The sequence below is a fragment of the Coloeus monedula genome, assembly GCF_965178545.1.
Source record: "Coloeus monedula genome assembly, chromosome: 6".
NCBI lineage: Eukaryota > Metazoa > Chordata > Aves > Passeriformes > Corvidae > Coloeus > Coloeus monedula.
The window spans coordinates 12,484,079-12,506,448 of NC_138786.1; the positions used below are offsets into that span (position 1 = coordinate 12,484,079).

Genomic DNA, 22,370 nt, shown 5'->3' on the forward strand with positions numbered 1-22,370 from the left:
TGTGTAGTGCATCCTTATATCATCAGCCTTTTCCATGACAGACCGTCGTGCTACTCACACTTCAGAATGTATTGTGTGTTAGTTACAGTGCTCATCTTTGCTCAGGACTTGTCACTGTGCCACCAGATTTTACGTGGTAATGATTCTTTCCCTTGTCTGGTTTGTTAAATATCAATATAAAAGGTGTGGGACTGGTAAGAAGCTTTCTTCAAATGAGAAGAACTCTTGGGTTCAGTAAAACAAAAATCATAATGGGCTCTTCCAACTCATGGGTACTATAAAGCAGCCCCTTGCAGACTATAATTTGGCCATTTTGGCAGGGCAGTGGGAAGAGAATGCAAAATTTCAGATCTGTGGACAAACACAGAACTTCATTGTTTTGTACTGCTTTTTCACAACCTCTTCCCAAGCACTTCATTCAATACAGGCAGTGCGGGAGGGAACACAAAATCAGTATTATTCTTACAAACTGTCAGGCATGATTAAAGACAAGCCAAAGCGGTTTGATCTCCAGCTTTAAAGAAACTATCGTAGTTTTGTGTATCACATCTGCATAATTTATACCAGTGGTGCTAGACCCCAGTCTCCAAGTAGCACTTTTGTGCTCATGCAAACCAGGTGTCTGCAAGAGTGAGTTTATTTTATAGATCTACATCTGCTTCAAAGCTATAAAGGGCTCTGTCACTGTTCTCTGAGTTTTCTTGGCAAACAGTTGCCCTGGAGGTGCCAGTGGGTCTTTTTTTCCCTATACCTTGTTGAATCTCCTTGCCTCCCTAAAACTTGTAGGCAGTTAAAACATTGTTGCTGCAGTAATAAGCTTAATAAAGTGTCATGTCCCCCCACCCCTTAGAATTAATATTTGTAATGCAAGGAAGTGTTAGAATACAAGGAAAGAAAGTGGTGAATGCCGTGAATGCTCTAAGTATTCTAGTGTGAGACAGAATCATAAAAAATTCAGGTTGGAAGGGACTGTGAAGTCAGCTGATCCAGCCTCTGCTCAAAGCGAGCCTGATTTCAACATTAGATGAGGTTGCTTAGGGCTACATCTGGTTGAGTTTTCAAAATACCATGGGAGGATGGCTTCACTGCCTCCCTGTGCAGCCTTCTCCACTGCTTAGCCTCCATTGTGAATAATGGTTTCTTGATGTCCCTGTGAACAAATTTTTCTTTCCATCCAGTCTGAATTCTCCTTTCAGACTTGAAGGATGTTGTCCTTCATCCTTTCACCTGCAAGAAGTGCCTGGTGCTGTCTTTTTCACTTGCCTTTCTAGGTAGTGGCAGACAGCAGCTGGGTTATCCCCCAGCCTTCCCCAGGCTAAGCAGCTTCTAAGCGTGTAATTGCTAGGCCTGGAGTCATTGGTTTTTTGGTCACCACATGGCCTCTTCATGTGAGGCATATGCACACCAAAGCTTTGTCTTCCTCCTGGTGCTCTTGCACTGCTTATTCTTTAATGACCAGGGCAGCAATGAACTGCTGTGTGTAGTTTATCTTATTTTGAGAGCTGCCTTTATTTAAAAAAATAAGTTTTAAGGTATATTGAAACCAAAAATGATCATGTTCTGAAATCCAGTGACATCATGAACCAGACGCTTTGTTCAATTTTGTAATATTTCTGTAGACTTTAATAGATGAAATACCTGCATGGTAAGTTCAGGACAGGTATTGGATTGGAACACAATGATCCATTCTGCATTAATCAAGCAGCCCTTGTATAAAGGGGTGCACATTCCTAATAAAAATCAGAGCTGTGTTCCATGTGCAAGGAACCATGTGGACTTCCATTCATCTTCTGTACTAGCACTCACAGAAATGTGGCAGTCATAGTAAACTTAACATTGTTTTGCTTCTTGTGGTTTTGAATGAGCCTTTAATCAGACCAAAATTGATGTGGCTTTCTGAATCCGGTTGGGGAAACCACGCTTGGCTTTGTGTGAATTCAAGAAACGATCATAGTATTAAGAGATGGCTGAGATTGTTGCTTCTGCTGTGTTTGTGCATAACAGTATTTCCTGTCATATGGACCATACGGTTCCAGTTTTCCAGTCTGCTTGTCTACATGCAGCTGAGATGTTGGAATACTGGTGTTTAAGGTCTTGTGTCTCTGCAGCATTGTTGACCTGACATCTAGGAGAAAGAACTTGTAATCACCACCAAAAAAAAGTTGAACGAGTAAAGTGAAATGAAGGTTAAGGGCATAGTACTAAGTTTGACTTGAGAAAATCTAGTAAAACTAGGTGAAAGAAATAGCACTGCATTTAGAAATTAAATTTAGTGGAAGGAACCTCTGACAAGACAAGCCTTCTTACTCTCTAAGTCCCCAGAATGCTGTACACAGCAGAACAGGTGGAGATTTCCTCCAAGAGGACACGACAGATGTGCAGAAAACGCATTGCTCAACTGGGCTCCGTGTGTTGCGTCGTAGATTGAGAATGTTTAATTGAACATTGCATGACTCCATGTCTGCTTTGGCAGCTGGAACTGAAGTAGTCTAGAAAATAAGGCAACGCCTCAAAAACATTGCTGTGGAATCTCTAAAGCCAGGATGAATTTCTGAATGGGATCTTGCTGGTAGGTTCCCACTGGGAGTGTCCCTCAATTCATTGTCTCAGGGACAGCTGGCCCTCTTGGGGAGGGTTTCTTATGCATCCTCCATCTCTCTGGGCCTGTTCACTGTCATGTTTAGGAGATTTTGAGGCCTTTCAGTAGCTGGACACTTCTATTGACAGATTTTTGTGCCTTAAGAGGACAACATAATCACTGCTTCTGTAGGGGTATATAATATAATTGAATCTTGTTACAGCTGACACCACAGGTGACTGATAAAAACTTGACAGTGGAGTCATACACTATCGTTTGGCTTTTTCCTCTGTCAGTTTGAGTATTGCTTCAGTTTGGGATAATCAGCTTCTTGTTTACTTGTGCATTAAAACAGGACAAGTCACTCCCTTCATGCCTGCTGGTAAAGGCACCTCATCTCTCCTAAACCAAGTAGTTGGTTTGATTTCTTGTGTAAATTTGGCATAGTGCATGTCATGTAACAAAATGAGATTATTTAGCTGTTTTACTGAATCCTTCGCTGTGTGTGATCAGAGCTGCAGCAATGATGACTGAGGTCAAGTTGGAAAATGTTCCAGCTTGACATTGCTTTCAAATTAGAACATTTGCAAAGTTCTTCCAGTAAATGTGGGAAAGGGTTAGAAAGAGAGCAAGTTGATCTTTTGAGTAAAATCTCATCCTCACATGCCACATTATTGCCTGTCATGATTTTGTAGCACATTTCAGTCTGTCATGTTATCATCCCATGACAAATCAGGGAGAAATGGGAATTGCTGGGCTGCTGTGAAGCTGAAGCAAACTTGGAGAGATTGTAACTCTGCCAGCAGTGCTGTGCTAGCTGCTTCTCTGAAGACATTTTGGGTTTTTAGTCAGACACCAGCAGGTTTCTGCAATTAGGATTCATGCAAAATGAGGGCAGTGATCACAGACTAGTATATTCCTGTCTTATTCTGCACCCACAGTCTGCCTGTGACAGCCTAAAATGAATGTGAGATTTTGGAAAGTGTAATAGTCGCAAATTTAATAATAGACACTGTAGGGTATTGGCAGCCAGAGCACAATAAATCAAACAGTGTTCATATGGGCCTGTCAAAGGAAGGCCAAATATTCAGCTGATCCTATTGACAATCAGCCTGCTGCTTTGTTGTTACATTTAGATACATGGATTCATTTTTAATAATCATCTCATGCCCTATTTAGAGCTCAGTTTTTCTCTGTAGAGTGTGTCTCATCATGATAACATCCATTATGACTTCTTGTGACAGTCTCTGCCTGGCCTTCTAGTCAGTGCTGCAGGTTAGTAAAACAGAAGAAAAAAAGACCATGAGACTGCTCTCCCAAATCCTCCTTTAAATTCGGAGACTGTGTTGAAGTCAGCAGGGCGAAGCCCCTGAAATGCAGGCAGTTTAGAGGAGCTGTTGCTGTACTGTGCCAACAGTTGCTCATCAGATGTTTTCATGCACATGATTTTGGACTGAGTGGTAAATGGGTGATTTTTGGGGATGAATTTTCTTGTTCATTTACCAGCTGTGCAGATTCTTTTCCCTTATGCTTCATTATGACTACACTCTAAGCTCTTGCAGTCCCCACAGAGATCGCAAGGAGCTGATCTGCAGTGCTTCTTCTGCTTATTGCAAGGCAAAGCAGGACTGGAGAAGTTCAGAAAGCACAGGTTGTTGCCTACAAAGTCCATGGACCAGGGCCCAAAAGGCTGATTGCATTTTAAACTTGCCACTCTGCTTGTTGCAGATGCTCTTCTGCTTTTCTGAGCCTGTGATACTGAGCAGATACACTGGGTGATAGGACTAAAAGCAAGAAATGGTCTGGAACTTAGTGCTGTTCAGCAAGAGCTTTTCAAAGCAGTTGTAATATGTGTCAGCTGTAACTTGAGATTGAAATAGTTCTTCTTTCTGCAGATTCCTGGGGTAAATTCCCCAGCTGAGATGCAAAGTTGCAGCATCTCTGATGTTGAAAGAGCTCATCTATGCACCAAAGATCTAAGCTTGGATGCTTTATGGGAGTGTGGAGATTTACTGGTTTTCATCCATTTGATCTGAACATGCTCATAAACATCCCAGTGGCCCAGTTTTCCTCCAGCACTGGTGGTGTGGATCTGCACTGGTGTAATTTCATGACTGAAATGAATGAGCAATGCATGTGCACCTCGTTTGTGAGGTGGTAACTGTCCTGGCCATGCAACTCAGGTCCCTGGGCTTTCTAAGTAGCCAGGAGGAAAGGCAGCAGGCTCTTAGCTTGGGCACTCAGCATCACCCTGTGGATTCTGTATCTCCTCTGTGAGCATTGGCTCCCACTTTATGCACCCAACTTAACAAATATTTAAGAGTCTTTTCCTTTACTCTATACCTGCTGTTCCATTCTTCTCTCTTCCTGGCAGTGCAAAAGGCTGGAGTTATAATCAGCACTCTGTGAATCACTTAATTCCTCTGATAATTGTTTCTCCCCTCTAGAACGAAATGATGCATTTCCTTGCTTTCTGCCATTTATAGAGAAGCGTCTGCCTGCTTCTTTTTTCTCCCCCTCAGCCTTACTTTTCACTCCTTTCTCAGCGTGAGACAGGCTCGCTGAGTCTGCCTCTGCTTCCCATTTGCCACGTGTGAGAGGCTGAGCAGAGGAACATTGTGTGCTGCCTCAGGACTCGGTGGGGCTGACTCGCCACGCATCATGGAGTGAAGAACTGCAACCCCTGGGGGAAACTCATCGATCCTTAAGCTCAAGGCACTGCATTCCTCAGGACTTTTCTAAACATCAGTGGTTATTTTATCTTTTTTTTGGTTCTCTTTCTTTTCTTCCCTGATGGACTATTCATTAAATTGTCTGTGAGATCTTCTGGAGATAAATGTCGTGTAGATAAATGCCCTGTGTTAACTCAACACTTTGGTACGTAGAATTCGAGAGAATGGGAAACTTGGAAAAAATGCTTATAGAGGGAACTGATCTGGGAGTAGGGATGGTGATTAGAGACAGTATTTGCCAAAGACTTACTGTTTGTGATCATATGCATTCTGGGGGTATGATTCAGCTTCCTTTGAAGTCAGTGATAATCTGCTGCTGTCTTGTGTGGCTGTTGGATCAGCCTCATTAAGACAAGCCTGGCCTCTATACTGCATAATGTTTCTCCTTTTGGCTTCCAATATAGACATCCATATGGCAGGAACAAGGATGTTTCCTTGCTCTTTCATTGTAAATATGTTTTCCTTTTGCAGCAAATCCAAGCACCGCAGCTTGCAAACATTCTTTGCCTGAGACTTAGGACTGGAGAAGTGGTGGTTGAGGAGAAAGCTGTAAACCTCTGAGCCAGCCCAGTGATATGGAAACTTTCCTCCTTTTTGGTACTGCAGTGGCAGCAGTAGCAGCCACCACCCCGGGTCTCCCGCAGGACCTCACTCCCATGTGGGACCCACACCTGCTGGTGACCACCACTTCTCAAATCTTTCTCCCAGGGAATGGAGTCACTGTGCAGTCAGATGCAGTTAAATGCTGTTTTGAGGCAGTTCAGGGTATTTTTGGCACTTTTAGTTTACTTGACATCTTTGGTTTCTTGTCACTGGTACAGAAACCAGTCTGGGCTGCCTCTTTTCGTGTATCTGGTCTTTTGTGTGTCTACAAGGGAGAGCAAATATACTAAGAATCTGGTGGTTGAAAATTGCTGAGGAGATAGTTTGTGCGTCGCTTCTAGTTCACAGCTTGAACCAAATACTTCCTTCAAAAGTCACATCAGTAAAACCAGGTGGTTTCTGATTGATCAGACTATTTCATTATCTGAGATTTGGGTTGGAAGGAGGTTCTTCTTAAAAAAAAAAAAAAAAAGAGGGCAAAAAAAATGGTGAGGTGTATTTGGTCTCAAGGTGTTATTTCAAAGTGAAAAAAACCCCCAAGCTCTGAAATAATTTGATTTTTAAGCAAATGAGAGAAAGAATAGACACAAGAGTTCTAGAACAGCAAACCAGTCATCTGCAGAAGCTCTCACAGCTCTAGGGGAAAGGGTTAAAATCCCTGTGGTGTCTCCTCTGACCTTCCCATTACAATGAAGAGGAATTTGGCCCAAGCTCTCTTTTGGTAGAGACTCTGACTCAGAAAAATAGTCTCTGCTCATGGTTCCTTGCTCCTCCCCCTTCTCTCATCCAAGACTTCTCTGGGCCCATTTCTGTACTTAATATGTCAGGTCGGCATTATTTATGTTGAGTTTAACTGGGTTCAAGCAATTCTGTTTTACATTGTGTTTTGGAAGGAGAATCCCCCTAACATTTATAAATGCTTTACATTGTAAAAAAGGGTTTTTTTCACTGATGGGCTTGTTTCTTCTCAGGAGTTTGGGTACTCTGTAGACTAATGCAGTAACATTTGTTTTCACAAGGAAGCGCATGTTTGAGCCCTGTCTCACGAAGCCGGGTATTTCGAAATCTATTAATCCATTCCAAAATGCTTGCTTGACCTATACTTGACTTGGGCTTACAAGAAATTTTATTATGCCACTAGAGCCTAATCATCTGTAAGTAACAGCATTTTGCAAATTTTACTATTTATCATTGTTATGATTACCATTTCTAAAGCCGTAGAGTCTACAAGTAACAGAATCAGAGTGTGATGTCTATTTTTCCTTCCCGCAGGAAGAATCAACCACTTCTATAGTCCTCCATAGTATTCTTTTTTTTTTTTTTAGGGGTATTTGTTGCTTAAGATTTTTCCTGTTCATTGCATTCATCAAAAGGTCTTCCTTCATATACCCCATGCACCTGAAGGTGTTCTTTCCATATGGCATGAGGATTGGCTTCAATGATAGTGCAGCCTCCAGAATCAGATTCCCTCTGGATGAAATAATAAGCTCTGATTGCCAAGTCAAACATTCTTCAAGAGCAGCAGTGATTCAGGCTTCTAATTAGAACAAAACTAAAACATTCACTCTTGTGCTTATGTTTGACTAGAAATCTCAGTATGATGCACTACTGAAGCAAAACTGTGTTTTTATTTGTATTGTGAATATGTGAACTTGCTCAGCAGAAGTTCTTGTGGCTGTAATTGATGAATCAAGCAGTCTCACGCTTCCAGGCTCAAAAATAAAGTAGAAAGCACAAACTGCTTTGCTTTTCTTTTGTACAATAAGGAAATTTAATAAGTCTGTCTAGAACAAAATAGCTGGTAGTCACATAGACTGTTAACCCAGGCCTTGCTCTCACTGAAAACACCATATGCCTCAGCTGTAATCTCCTTAAATGCTGTGAATATTTTCTGTAACAGTGGGAATAATGAACCATTCTACAGCTTTCTGTCCTCAGTTCTCAACTGACACAGTATATAGTGAAAGCTGAATTGCTTATATTAAATAGCCTGTACTACAACACACATACTGTACTAAACTCATGGGTTTTAAAATCGTCTTTAGATATAAAACCAAAAGAAAGTTGGTTTAAAAGCTTTTAACTTCCTGGATGTTTCTGTAAATTCAGGTCTTGATTTTGAGTAGATCACTTTTTTAAGAGATGATTTTCTGTTCAAGATGGCTGGAAAACTGGAATTTCTTTGTGTTTCAAAAACCTGAAGCTCTAAATCAGTCGCTGATTATCAACTGTCTGAAAAAGTGGATACAAAATGTTAATTTTATTGATGGCACTCATTCATCACCATGCTACTTTGTTTAGTGAGAGGTCTGCTAAGTTCAGGAGTTTAAGAAGACGATGGGTATGGGATCTCACTTAAACCTGGACTATAAATTTTGGTTCTGGTTTTCAAATGGTAAAAATTCAAAGACTGAGGTCTGCTTTTAAGTGTATTTTTCATTTAAGTCATATTTAGGGATTAATTGGTCAAGCCTCTATATATTACTAGCAGGATGAGTTTCCTTCCGGGAGAGAGGAGTTTCACATAACTTGAAATGAACAGCTGCCTAGTTTGAAAACAGGATATATTTTAAAGAACACTTTGAGGATGCAGTATGGTTGGGACAGAAATTGTTCTCCTTTTGCACTTTCAGAATTCTCTCTTGGCACTGCTGAGCTGGAGTGTTTATTCTTTCTTTGCCTTCTCTCAGGAGGAGAGAAAAATGAAGGTTGCATCAAATAAGAAATGTCTTATTGTGTGTAAGGGTGGCGTGTTGAGCACAATTATTTATTGGTCTTCATTTCACCCCGTGAGTGGCTGTTACAGATTTATAAAATCCACTGATACACTTTAAAGAAGTGCCTTAGCTTTTATATATCAATAAATTTTCCACAGCTGCAGATGCTCAGAAGCACGTCTTGTGAAATCTTCGCATTTTAGTTAAAAAAAAAAAAAAAAAAAAAGACAGTAAAAAAATCCAAAGAAACTTGTCGACTTCATAGCCAAGTTCTCCTCCAAATACTTCCAGCTGCAGCTAGAGGGATGAGTCATGCTGAAAGCTGAGGAGCTTTTAGAAAAGCCTTTCACTTGGTTCACATGATTTTTTTTTTTTTCTAATTTTACATTCCTGTCTGTTTTTCTTTCCTTAAAAAAAAACAACAACCCCGAAACCCCAAACGTGAAGGCGAGTCACCCAAGGAAAACCCGTACGAGGATGTGGAGCTGAAAGGCCGTCACGCGGGGCGAAAATCCCACCAGCTGTCCGAGAATTCCCTAGATTCCCTGCACAGGATGTGGACGCCGCAGAACAGGAAATACCCGGCACCTCCGCAGGTAACGGCGGCGGGCGGAGCGGAGCGCGGCTGAAGGCGCTGCTGGCCCGGGGGCACGGCAGCAGGAGCGGCGGGGCACGGCAGCAGGAGCGGCGGGCAGCTCCCTCGGCCCCTGTGCGGGCAGCTCCCTCGGCCCGTGTGCGGGCAGCTCCCTCGGCCCCTGTGCGGGCTGCTCCCTCGGCCCCTGTGCGGGCAGCTCCCTCAGCCCCTGTGCGGGCAGCTCCCTCGGCCCCTGTGCGGGCAGCTCCCTCGGCCTCTGTGCGGGCAGCTCCCTCAGCCCGTGTGCGGGCAGCTCCCTCGGCCCCTGTGCGGGCAGCTCCCTCGGCCTCTGTGCGGGCAGCTCCCTCGGCCCGCGTGCGGGCAGCTCCCTCGGCCCCTGTGCGGGCTGCTCCCTCGGCCCCTGTGCGGGCAGCTCCCTCGGCCCGTGTGCGGGCAGCTCCCTCGGCCCGTGTGCGGGCAGCTCCCTCGGCCCGTGTGCGGGCTGCTCCCTCGGCCCCTGTGCGGGCTGCTCCCTCAGCCCCTGTGCGGGCTGCTCCCTCAGCCCCGTGTGCGGGCAGCTCCCTCGGCCCGTGTGCGGGCAGCTCCCTCGGCCCGTGTGCGGGCAGCTCCCTCGGCCCGTGTGCGGGCAGCTCCCTCGGCCCGTGTGCGGGCAGCTCCCTCGGCCCGTGTGCGGGCAGCTCCCTCGGCCCGTGTGCGGGCAGCTCCCTCAGCCCGTGTGCGGGCAGCTCCCTCAGCCCCTGTGCGGGCAGCTCCCTCAGCCCGTGTGCGGGCTGCTCCCTCGGCCCCTGTGCGGGCAGCTCCCTCAGCCTGTGGCTGCGCACCCCGCGGCGCTTTGTGCTGCCCGGGCCTGACAGTCCTAAGCAGAGTCCTTCCACTGCTGCCTTTTCAGTTCCGTCTGGCCCTGAATGAACTCTCTGTGTGGCTGCACCTCTTAGGGAATTGTCTGTGCCTCTTCTGCCAGGAGGGGAGAAGTCGGCTGCTGGTTTTGTCCCTGTGTTGTTGCGCGAGGCCTGGTGTGACTCTGCTCGTGGGAAATTTGTAGTGTGGCATGTTTGATTGTAAAACAGAGAATGCCAGGTAAAAGCCCTGAAAAAATACATGAATAATAAAATAGTCAGAAAAACCTGAGTCTCTGCAAGTAACAGGGCTGTATAAATTGTGTTTATAGCATAAGAAAGATGAGGAACTCTGCAGACCTTCCCTTTTGTGGCGAATTTTCCAAAGCAAGCCTGTTTTTTTTGGTGAACACCATGAAATGCCAGGTTGCCTTGTTGTTTATGGGATCACTGTGTTCATAAGGAAAAATATAAATCTCATCATATACTTAATTTTGAGACTCCAAGTATCCTTTAAAGGAACTTCATTGTGCACTGAATCAACAGCAAATTTGCAGTTGAACAAAAAGTCACAACAATTTACATTTTTGTCTTGTAGAGACACCTAGAAAGAAAACTGAATGCATTTTCTTTCACTTACTTTGTGTGCATGCAAGCATCACAGTCCAAGAGACAAAAGAAGCATCACCAGGATTCTTAGTGTGCTCCTAGCACATCCTTTGTAAAACAGAGGAGTGACTTCAGCAAAGCTGCTGGAAAAGGAACAAGTGGAAAGTAGTAATCAGGCAAAGAAGAAACAGGCACTGCAGTCGTGAGGATAACCTCATACTGGGACATGGTGCATAACAATTATTTCTGGCAGTGTGTGTGTTAACAGGAGTTGTGTAGCATTGAGAAGATCCCTGAAGGTGTGTCATTAGACTGGGAACCATACAGGTCTGTAGGAAGATACTGGCCAGTGTTCTCTGTTTAACACAGGGTTACCAAAGAATTTACAGACTTAAGTGGCTTCTGTAAAGTTGTTCAGTAAGTAAGAACTCCCTGGTACCTTTGCAACAGGTCTGTCTTTATTCTGGTCGCTTTTTTTCGAAATGCTGCTGGGAGTGCCTTTCCAGCAGTCAGCCCTGCCATAATTGCACTGTCATTGTGCTGATATTTAAAGTGAAGAGACACGAAGAGTGGGTCAGCTTTGGGCCTGGGTAATTCTCCAATGACCAGAAATAGAAAAGTCTGAATTTCCTGAAGAATGGTAGCTTTGGCAACAATTTATCACCCAGTTTTTCCATCATAGCAACACAGCTGGGTTAGCAACATGACTTTTCAGTCATGGATAATGATAAACAAGATGCAAGAGATCAGAAGGTCAGCAAGCTTCCAACGATCATCTCCACAAAGAATTCCTTTCAATAAAGAAATAGGCACACCAGTTTTCCTGGCGTGCTTACCTGTGGTATGCAGAGACCTCAGAAACACTGGTGGTGTGGTCATTTTGAATCCCAGTGTCTTTTCTTTTCCCATTGATTATTTTCAGTTTTTGAAGTCCTCAGGTATGAAAGGAATGTTTTATGATGACATTGTATTTGTGACGCAACTCCTCTCCACAGAAACACCTGTGCTTAATCCCAGCTAGGATGGCACTACAATCAGTCAGCCAATAAATGGGAGGGACATTTATTGCTGCAGGCTTATAGCTTGTAACAGAGCTGATAAAATACTCATAAATGTCAACTGATAGATGTTTAATCTGGAAAAATAGTACTTTTTCCTGGACATGCTGGTGAAGCTTCTTAACAGTGTTTGTGTTTGGGAGGAGAAGGCAGAGACCTGGAGCTGGGCAGAGCTGCTCCAAGGACTGCTCTGAAAGACCCCCAGTTTTTTAAAGAGATGTTACTTGGTGCTTAATCCTTCAGAGAGATTTTCTCTGTGTGTTGTAATGATAACAGTTTCGTGGTTTAAAGGGAATTCTTTGGGAATGTAGGACAGAGTTGTAACCGCACCTCTGCACACTGGCAGGTCTTAAAACTTCTTAACACCGTGAAAACAGAACAAGCTTGATTTTTCTACTAATTTTTTTTCTTGGATAAAATAGCATGAATTAGCTGTTTTAGTTATTACTATTGCATTGAATTAATATTACACTGAATTGTGTAATTGCTCTTGATTTTCACTCCTGCAAGTGAAAGGGATGGACCAAGCTCACTGGTCAGTGCTGTGCTGTCAGCCAAGCCCTCAAGTTAGATTTAAGGGCTCATAGAGTTGATGGGATGTGGATGCATGGAAATGCAGCAGAGTCAGAAGTGGTGTTGTTTTCTTTGAACTTTAAAGTCTTCAGCGTTGACTCCTGTCCCTTCACCGTGACCTCAGACCCTCTCTTGACCCCCATCCTGCAGAGCAGTGGCTCACCTGGCACGACTTCCATGTGCAGCCACCACTCTGTCACGAGAGCTGCCTCTGCCCCAGGTGTTGCTGAGAGGGGAAGAGCTCAAGCTGTTCTTGTCCCTGCAGCTGCCCTCGAAGGCCAGCAGCCACTCCCTGCGCGTCGGGAACTGGTCAGAGAGGAAGAGCCACCGCCTGCCGCGGCTGCCCAAGCGGCACAGCCACGATGACATGCTGCTGCTGGCCCAGCTGGGCATCCCCTCATCCCCCTCCAGCCTCAATGAGGACAGCCTGAGCACTGCCAGCGAGCTGCTGTCCACACGGCGCGCCAGGAGGATCCCAAAGGTACTGGTGGTGTCATCAGGCTTGTGCTGAGGAGAGGTCACCTGTCTGCGAGAGCCTGTGAATTTGTAGCCAGCCTTTAGTCATCACTGAAAGCTCTTTTTGTACCCTAAAGGAACATTTAGATCACAATCCCTTCCCTAGAAGTAATAACTTCCAAGTCATCCAAGAGGAGCAAAGATCTGATGGCCGCCTTCGCACAGAATTGATTTTAAGGCAGTTCTGTTTTCCACACTCTTCTTTAAGCTCTGTGGACCAGAGCATTGCTGTGTATATAACTTTAAGATTTTGAATGGGTGATGGCCCAGCAATTATTATTTATACCATGTAGCAACATCTGAAGTGGTTTATTTCCCCATCCTTTGTTTCCAGGAAAATAACTAATTGGCCTAATAAGTTTCCGTTCATTTACTCACAACTTACCCCATCCTGATAACCATGCTGTCTTGATGGATTTGAAGTAAAACTTAATTTTTCATTTTTCAAGGAGCTTTTCGATTCAAAACGGAATGTGGAGAAAACCCCCAAGCCACAGGACAACAACCAAAAAAACCAATAATACAATAGCAACAGAGAGGGGGAGAACTGCCAATATGCTTCATTTTGGCTTGAGAACAAAGTTGATTTTTACTGTGTATTCAACTTTTTCCTGTTCTTATTAGTGAGCATATTTTAAAGTACATGGCTATAAATACTGTGAGTAGAGCGAGATTTTTACATTTCTGTCAATTGGCTGGAAATTCTGTTTAAGGATGAAATTAATCCTATGTCCTTACTATTTACTGTATTTTTACTTTCTTGGAATATATTGTTTCACTGCACAAATGGGCACACATCTCTGGAGGATGTTATAGGGTGACTTATGGAGTAGCTTACTACCTGATTTTGAGTAAAACTTGGAAAGTTTCGCTGTTAGTTTTGTACATAAATAATTTTTTTAAATGGAAGGGACAGATATTCTCCTTCTGTGAAATTATGATTTCAGCATATGAATATTCACTATTTTATTGCAAATCTGTGATTATTTCTGTTTTCTTATTACTTCATCTTTCAGGATCACATACTCCTGGAGAATAGAATTTTTAAAATTGAGATAGTGTTAGTTATTAGAGGGAAAACATAAAAAGGTTTTACTTCAGTCTGTGCGCTGTTACTGCCCTTCTGCTGTGTCTATAGCAAATTGCTTCATTTCACTCAGTTTATCTCTCTCTGCAAGCTGAGATGAAACAGCTTTTGCAAAATGTATTATAGTTCTATGAAGAAATCTGCTATGGAATGAAATATACTACTCCTGACTTATAAAACATCATGAAGATTAATTGCTACATATTTGTGACTCTCCCAAAGTTATAGTACTTTGTTTAATGATGAATTCTTGGTAATCCCAGCATCTTGTTGAAGACACTATACACAAGTTATCTCATTAATATTTCCGATCATCTCAGATATTTTTGGGGCAGACAGTTATTATCTGCATTAGCCCTCTTGAGGGAAGTCACAAAGATGATTACCAGGGCTTAAAATTCTGGCTAGTGGTGGTTAAATCCATAGAAGTCCACATGGGCCAGATCTTCAGATGACACAATGTCACTTCAAAGCAGTTGGGTCACCTGAAAAAGCTTTAAAAAGTCAGAGCCATCTCTTGTGCTAATTTGAACATGCAAAAATCTCAGTTCAGAGAGGAGCTAGCACACCTTACTCTTGTATTCAAATAAGAACGTGGTCTTCAGGTCCATGAGAGTTTGGCAAAGTTGGATATGGCTAATGGATTATTCTTACTCAGAAAATGCAAGTGAAGAGAGAAGCAACAGCATAGAGGAATGAGGTGGTAGAGGATAACAGCTGCCTTTGAATCTTCAGGCTCATTGCTTTCATTGCAAGTGTCTACAGGATTTTTCAAAGTGGGATTTAGGCTTCTGAGTTATTTAATTGTTTTTGAAATATATCCATAGGGAAAGAAATGAGATTCAAAATAACTAATTGAAACAAATGGGATTTAAAAAAAAAGAGATAGATAGTAAAAGTTTTGGGGGTTCAGCTGATCTGTCATCCGTATTTTGTTTGGATAGGTTAATTAAGTCTCCTGGCAGAAAAATGTTCAGTCTTACTGATTCCTCATTTTCTTATTTTTCAGCTTGTCCAAAGAATCAATTCCATCTACAGTGCAAAAAGAGGGAAAAAGCGCCTGAAGAAACTTTCTATGTCCAACATTGAGACGGCGTCCCTACGAGGTATGGTGCAAGTGACGTGGTTCAGTGAATCCATTTGAATGAACAGGATCATCAGCTCCCTTCTTTCCTCCACATCTACTCTGGACTTCACTTAGTTTAGAACTTTCTTCTATGAATGATAACTTTCTCTTTGTAAGTTTTGTCCAAAATTCACAGTTTTGACCCTGGAGTTCTTGCATGCTTTTTCCCGGCACTCACACTGTGTAACTCACACTGTGCTTCAGACTGCTGCTGGAAAAATGGGCCAAAAAGGAAATTCATGCCCTGTTTGTAGTAAGAGTACAATAGAGCTTTAATACAAGACCCCCTCAGTAACACATGTTGTCATGAGGTTACTTTTGTCTGTTAACTCTAACTCAGTTTGATGAATTCTGGTGATTGGGAATGTTGCCCAGGCAGACAGAGCTCATAAGGCTTTCTTTGACTTCTCAAGTGCTGCGTAACTTAAAAAAAAAAATTAAAAATTAAAACCTGAAAACAAGAAGTGAAAGGGTTAAGACCCATTTTCCAAATGGCCCTTTGGCAGCTCAGCATAGATGGGGATTCAGTGCAAACAGTTTGCTGTAATGGAGAATGAATTTTGCCCCTTCATCAAAATGAAGTTCTTACTCTCAAGCAATATTGAAACTGAATCCAAGGAAAACACAATCTAAGGAGTCATTCAAACTGTTTATTTCAAGATATTTTAAGACTGAGGAGAAGTGCATGTGTGGATCACAAGGTTCAGAGATGTGAGATAGGATTTTTCCCAGTCACAGCACAGTGAACTGAGTTTGTTTGCTCTGGTTTTGCATTAACTGATGCCTCTCTGTCCTCTGCAGATGAGAACAGCGAGAGTGAGAGTGACTCAGATGACAGGTTTAAAGGTAAGGGATCAGCCTTCAGTGACTTCTAGCCAGACCCTGTCACAGACATTATCAATGTGTGTACTCCTGCTACTGCATGTTGTTCCTGTCCATGGTCTGTATTCTCTATAGCTTCCTAACTCCGTTATTGCAGAGCTCACCAAGTTCCAACATGGGAGCATGAACGTGGAAAGCAAGGACAAAATGAGCTGTGAAGGTCTAACAAGGATTTGGCAACTGTGCCATATAATGAAGAACAGGAGCTTTGATAGATTGGCTTTGTCAGCCACTTCAGAGATGCTGATCTATTCCAGACTGACTACTGACTGCAGGCTTAGAGGGATGAGATTGGATAAAGATGCTCCTTTCTTATCCATATGCTGCTTTCTGTGTTTACTGCTCGCTGCTGTTGGAGGCAAGGATCTGGGTCTGGTCCAGCATTGTGGTTCTTAGACTCTTTTATAAGTCTGCAGTCTCCAAATTGTAGAAATTCCTTTATCAGCACCTGCACAAACTCTTCCTGAGCCAGGCCAGTATATTATTGTCTCCTTTTCCTAAGTCCTGATACAGAAAGAGACCTATAAAAAAGTTGAAGACAGCAGCAACAGATTTCATTACTAAAAACCCAGCACGTTATTGGTAGGTGAGGGCTAAAAAATACAAGGGTGTGGAGCTGTTACAAGATAAGGGGCAATCATTCATGTCTATCCACTGCAGATGTCACCTGCTTACTGTACATGCAGCAAGCCTTTCTGGAAAACCTTGTCTTAGGGAAACAGATTTGTGCCAAATAGGTGGTGGTAAGACCACCCAAAACTGGCAATGTGTGTAACATTGTACAGTGATGTGTGGCAGATGACTCCTTGCTCCTTTGTCTACCTGTACCAACCCAAAAGCACTTGCAGTTCTGTTTCTTTGTGTCAGCAAATAGAGGGGTTGCTTGCTCTCAAAGGCCATGAAGGAAGATAGACAGGGCCTGGCCCCTCTCTTATTCCTGAGAGGATATTCTGATCTCACTGAAAACCGGGAGGCTTTCCCCCGTTGTTGTGGAACAGGGGATCTTCATTCTGATGGCTCTCTGAGCAGCTGTTCCTGAGTGATTTTGTGTTTACATTGATGCTCTCAGGGTGTGCTGAGCCAAAGACCCCCTTGTCAGGTGTAGCATGACAGGACTCACTGGGTGCCCATCTGGTGGGGTGGACTCTTTGGTTTCACCTCTAGCAAACGTGAAGAGTGTGGGGCTGTCTCAAGGAAGGAGCAGGCAGGTTGATTCTGAGGTTTTAGCTTCCTTAGCTGTGCACCAGACCCAAGTGCTTTATCAAAATAATTTTTAATTTTTCTGTTGAACCTGGTGTATGAGGGCCGGACATCAAGGGCTTTCCCTTTATTTCTGTCAATTAATTGCTGCTGTGAATGAGTGCTTGTGACATCTTACTTCCCTGCCACAAGGGCCAGTCAGCCTTCTGGAAGCTGTGGGCAGTGGCAGCGAGTAGAGCCTTAAGGTTTGAGGTGTGCTGCTAACAGTTCTTTTGCCTTTGCCCAGAGATCCTGGTGTGAAGAGTTGGGGAAGAGCATGCAGGGAGCTGCTTTTACTGAGCTGTTTTGTTTTTCCTCCTACCTGAACTGGTAATGATGTTAATGACCAGTCTTCCATAGATATCAAGCAACAAGTCTCTGGATCAAGGCACATCTTTGCCTTGACGAGTGACCATGAATCTAAGATTGTCCCCCAACAGAATTAGCACTAACAAAGCAACCCACAGGAGGCAATTGGCACATCTTTCCTTTCTTCCCTGTCCCCCTTCCTGGAGATTATTCTATGGCTTGCTTTACATGGTTTGTAGCAAAAAGCTGTGCTGTGTAGGGACAGGGCACAGAACTGTTTTTCACCAGCGTAAGCCAGGCCTCCGATGTGTCACCCTGGAGGCCCCAGTGCATTTGCACACCCACATAAGGGCTTATAATCCAGTCTTATGCGTGAAGAAAAGCCAGACCTTTGGCAGGGTAACAGTTATGATCTGCAAATTATTGCAGTGACTGAGTGTTGCATCACTTCAGTACTTGGAGAAAGTTTTGATTTATGGGTGCAATTAGCAAGGGAGACTACAGAAGGTTTGCTAACTAGGTTTGCTTTTGAAAGGAGAACATGCTTGGAATAATACTCTGGCAAATTGCAAGTCCTTTGTGAATGGCTGTGGTTTACAAAAACACATTGCAGTCTCAGGTAATGATCTGTCTCTTTTTTTATTCCTTTTTTTTTAAATACCAGCTCATACCCAGCGCCTTGTACACATCCAGTCAATGCTGAAGAGGGCTCCAAGTTATCGCACCCTGGAATTGGAGCTGATTGAGTGGCAGGAGCGGGAGTTATTTGAGTATTTTGTGGTAGTGTCCCTGAAGAAGAAGCCTTCTAAAAACACTTACCTCCCTGAAGTGACATACCAGTTTCCCAAGGTAAAAGAGAAATTGCTGTTCATTCTAAGATCAGTAAAGGGAATAAATGGAAAAATGATTTGAAATCCAGTTTTTAAACGGAGCTTTCAGAATTGTTCCAAAGCAATCTGTTACAAAGCAAAGGGCATAGAGAAGGAAACTGAAAGCTTTCCCTGTTTTCAAATTTATCTTTTCCAGAGCTGGAGAATTTGGCCTGATGGTGGATGCTTTAAAGACTCTGTTTAAATTCAGTTTCTAAATATTTCACTTTTAGCTCATTTTGGCTATATTAGGATTTGTTCCAAAACTCGCTGAAGGCAATGGAAAGACTTTTGCTGATCTCTGGCATTTCTCTTGTGCTCTTGCAGCAGAAAGGTATTTGAGTTAGGGCTGTGTTTTAAGAGGTCATCGTGCAACAAGGGAGTTTCAGGCAATTAAAAGAAAAAGTAAAACCCCAACAGTGATTATTTCTTTTGTGTGAGTACCTGTAAGCCTGTCCTGGAGTCATGCCTCACTCTGCCAAGCACAAATACAGGACAATCTGATGGGCCCTGGCTCTCAGAGCTCATCAGTGACCCTGCCCCCGAGCAGAGCTGGGAAGGGACACCCCAGGGACTGACGGAACCTCGCTTTTCTCCCGGCAGCTGGAGAGACCAACCAAGCAGATGCGGGAGGCGGAGGAGCGCCTCAAGGCTATCCCGCAGTTCTGCTTCCCCGATGCCAAGGACTGGCTCCCAGTTTCTGAGTACAACAGGTGAGTGCTCCAGAGCTCCTCTGCACGATGCAGTGATGCTGGAATGATGCTGGAGTGATGCTGGAGCACGGCTGGAGCAGCCACTGCCTCGCCGATGCCCAATTAAGGAAGCAGCAGTTTGAGTCTTGGCTGCTTTGTGATCAAGCAGCTGTATTTAATTTTTCTTTCCTTTGAAGCTCTGTGTTCTTTTTCTTCCCTATTCTGCCTGCCTCACAGGCCTGTGTGGCTGAGAGGAAGAGGCTTGAAGGTTCCTCTGAGTGCTAAACTCCAAAGCATAAATGGAAGTATTTAAAATAAATCTTAAAAAGGATGGGGCACTTCCCACCCCTGCCCTAGTCATTCACCTCAGAGTGCTTGCCTCACATTGCAGGACACCCCTTCATTTGGCCCAAAACGTTGCTGTCTGAGAACTTTTTGGAGCTGTGCTCCATGCCAGCAGAGGAGCTCTCTCTTCCTTCCATTGGAAATGAATGACTGTGGGAGAAGGGCAAAGGAAGGAGAACCAGGCTTGCATTTTCTTTTTCATTCAAAGTGACCTCAAAAAAATGTATAATTCCTTTTTCCCTGCATTGGTATGTCAGAACTTGTTGATCCAACGGTGTAGAGTAACAGGATAGGCAGAAGGGATGGAATCATGGAATGATTTGGGTTGGAAGGGATCTTTAAAGGTCATCTAGTCCAACCTTTCTGCCATGAGCAGGGACATCTTCAACTAGATCAGGTTAATCAGAGCCCTGTCCAGTTTGACCTTGAATGCTTCCAAAGATGGGGCATCTACCACATCGCTGGAGAGCCTGTACTAGTGTTTTACCACCCTCATTGTAAAACATTTCTTCCTTTTATCTAGTCTAAATCTACCTAGTTCTAGTTTGAAATCATTACCGTTTGTCCTATCACTACAGACCCTATTAAAAAGTCTGTTTCCATCTTTCTTAGAAGCCCCTTTTACATATTGAAAGGCCACAATAAGGTCTCCCCAGAGACAGCTGTAATGATACAAACCCTGGCATTTCCGCACAAGGCAGTATTTTATATAATGCCATTTGATACTTGCAAAGCAGTCAGGAATGTTTCTGAGCCCAGGCACAAATTCACAGACCCATCCCTTTACCTGTGCTGTAATTACAACCTTAAACTGTTTTGCTGCTCTGTCACAAATGGTATTTATCCTAGACAGAGACATAAAATGAGCTGGATTTTGGAAACCAGTGTTGTTTCTGGATTAGAAGATGATTTCTCTACTCTCAGAGAATATCTAAGGTTCTCCCTTTAAGAGAGCTCAGCTGAAAGACAGGATTGAACTAAAGGTAAAGGAGCACTGGAATACTGCCCTCAAAATCTGATTCTCATGTTCCTTCTGCAGTCACTGACATTCAGCACCCATCTCTTCTAATGAGACAGTTGGCTTGTCCTTAACCACACTGCTGACAGAATTTTTCCACAGAGTATGTCCTAATGATGAAGACCCTCCAGTGGGTAGAATCTCTTACTGGATGAGGCAGTGTCCCTTTCTAAGTGATCTACCTTATAGCCATGCTAGTTCTGATACAAGCTCTGGGCAATTCACTTTCTCCTAGTGAGACCTTCTCTTTCATGCTGACTGGGGAGGACGGGAGCCGGCGCTTTGGGTACTGCAGGAGGCTCTTGGTAAGTACATCACCTTCACCTCAGCAGGCAAAATTCTCTCGAAGAGGATCTCAAAACTACAGTCTGAACTGAGGGTGTTTCTCATGGTTTTAAAAGGAAACAGGGTTTTCTCACTCTGAAATTTGGAAATGTAAGGATATCAAGTACAATGAGAATTTGTAACGGCAGTTTCAATCAGATAGGTCCCAAGGCTTGTAGTGAATTTCTGAGAATGTAGAGAGTTTTTTGTTTGAGCACTTAATAAATTCTTTATGTTACGTACTTTCAAGCACAATCAGAAATTCTACGACACTGGAAACAAAGGTAAAGCTGGTATTTCTAAACATCTGTGAGTAGTGTTTATCTCTTGGGCAGCTGCTTACATCTCAAAGGGCTCTGCCAGCACTTTCTCATCAGTCTGCAGCTCAGGACCATGCAACAGGCTGGTGCCAGCACTGGGAAGTCTGGTTTCTCACACTCTTTTTCAGTCCTCATGATCTGAGGTGATCAACCGGTGAGGTGGGGAGCCTACAAACAGTGTTGTCTCATCACCTGGAAAATCACTGGACACTTGGTAAACTGAGAGCACGGCAGTGTGTGTAAAGCAGGGGGGAGGAATCTGCACAGAGGGTTGCAGAGTGCGTTAAGGGAGCTGGAGCAAAGTGCAAACAGGGATTTTGGTGTCCATCCTGCACACGCGGTGGGATGGCAGCAAAGCAGAAAGCAGCTGGTTGTCCTTACACTGGCCTTGCACCTCTTGGATAGGTTTGGAGCTGTTTGTGAGTGACTTGGTGGGGAGCTGTGGCTCCTGTCCTGTTCTCATGACTGTTGCCTACACTTGGTTGGGGAGCTTGTATAGATATTGGAGTCTGGCTGACTCTCTGGGCCAAATGAATGTCCATGGCAGTTTTGTAAATGTCCCCCTCTCTAAGAGTAAGGCACATTGTCACTTTCCCCTCCCTTCCCTTTCTGGCATGATTTCCCACCTTTTCAGGCAGAAAACCTGTCACTAGAGCAGCAGCCTCCATCCTGCACCGCTGCTTGTGCCTGAGCTGGCTGTTCCCCTGCTCTCTGTCCGTGGCAGAGCCCTTGTCGTGCAGACAGCAGATGCTCTGTCTGGGAGGTATTGCTGTGTGTGGTTCCTCTATTTGTAAGAAGTTTCATTAAACTAACATAACAGAAAACTTGTTTATCAGTTCTGGGGGTGGTGTTTGCCATAGGTAGCATCACAGGGACTCACTCTGTATAAAAAATGTGTCAGAGTGGGCTACAACAAGGTTTATATGTGGGCAGGAAATGTCATTAAAGGCTTGTGCTGCAGTAAATCTAGGGCTGGTCAGAGGGTGATGCAGGGATGAACAAGGAAAGCACCTAGAAATCATCCTTGCTGGTGTAAATAAGCACAACAAGGTGTAGGGCAGCATTACAATTCAACTTCTTTAAAATGTGTTGTTATTTAAAAGGATAATAAGGTATATTTAGAAAAAAACCCAACAAAACCTTAGAAAATATTGTCTAGAATTAAATTGTAGAATGTTTTCATCTACCAGGTAAGGGTGTTTTAAGACTTCTATCTTTCTGAGAATGTTAGTAAATTTGTAATCATGCACAGAGCTTGCATTTGTGAAATGCCAAATGGTTGCTCCTGGACCAGGCTGAGACTGAAATAACCAGTGACAATAAAAGAGATTTATACACAGGA

The 22,370-nt window shown here is 43.6% G+C and overlaps 1 protein-coding gene across 3 annotated transcripts in view; it reads left to right on the forward strand.

Moving 5' to 3' along the window:
* The window catches only part of DENND2B (DENN domain containing 2B), an 86,938-nt gene that overhangs the window by 31,618 nt on the left and 32,950 nt on the right, over positions 1-22,370 (forward strand). For all 3 annotated transcript variants that reach the window (XR_014226540.1, XR_014226541.1, XM_082284303.1), the window contains exons 4-10: positions 9,078-9,226; positions 12,567-12,782; positions 14,914-15,010; positions 15,832-15,876; positions 18,125-18,309; positions 18,933-19,042; positions 20,620-20,689. Coding sequence is in view for 1 of the 3 variants with exons in the window: in XM_082284303.1 (XP_082140429.1) it covers positions 9,078-9,226; positions 12,567-12,782; positions 14,914-15,010; positions 15,832-15,876; positions 18,125-18,309; positions 18,933-19,042; positions 20,620-20,689 (872 nt within the window). In the remaining 2 variants the exon portion in view is untranslated. The remainder of the gene's footprint in view (positions 1-9,077; positions 9,227-12,566; positions 12,783-14,913; positions 15,011-15,831; positions 15,877-18,124; positions 18,310-18,932; positions 19,043-20,619; positions 20,690-22,370) is intronic.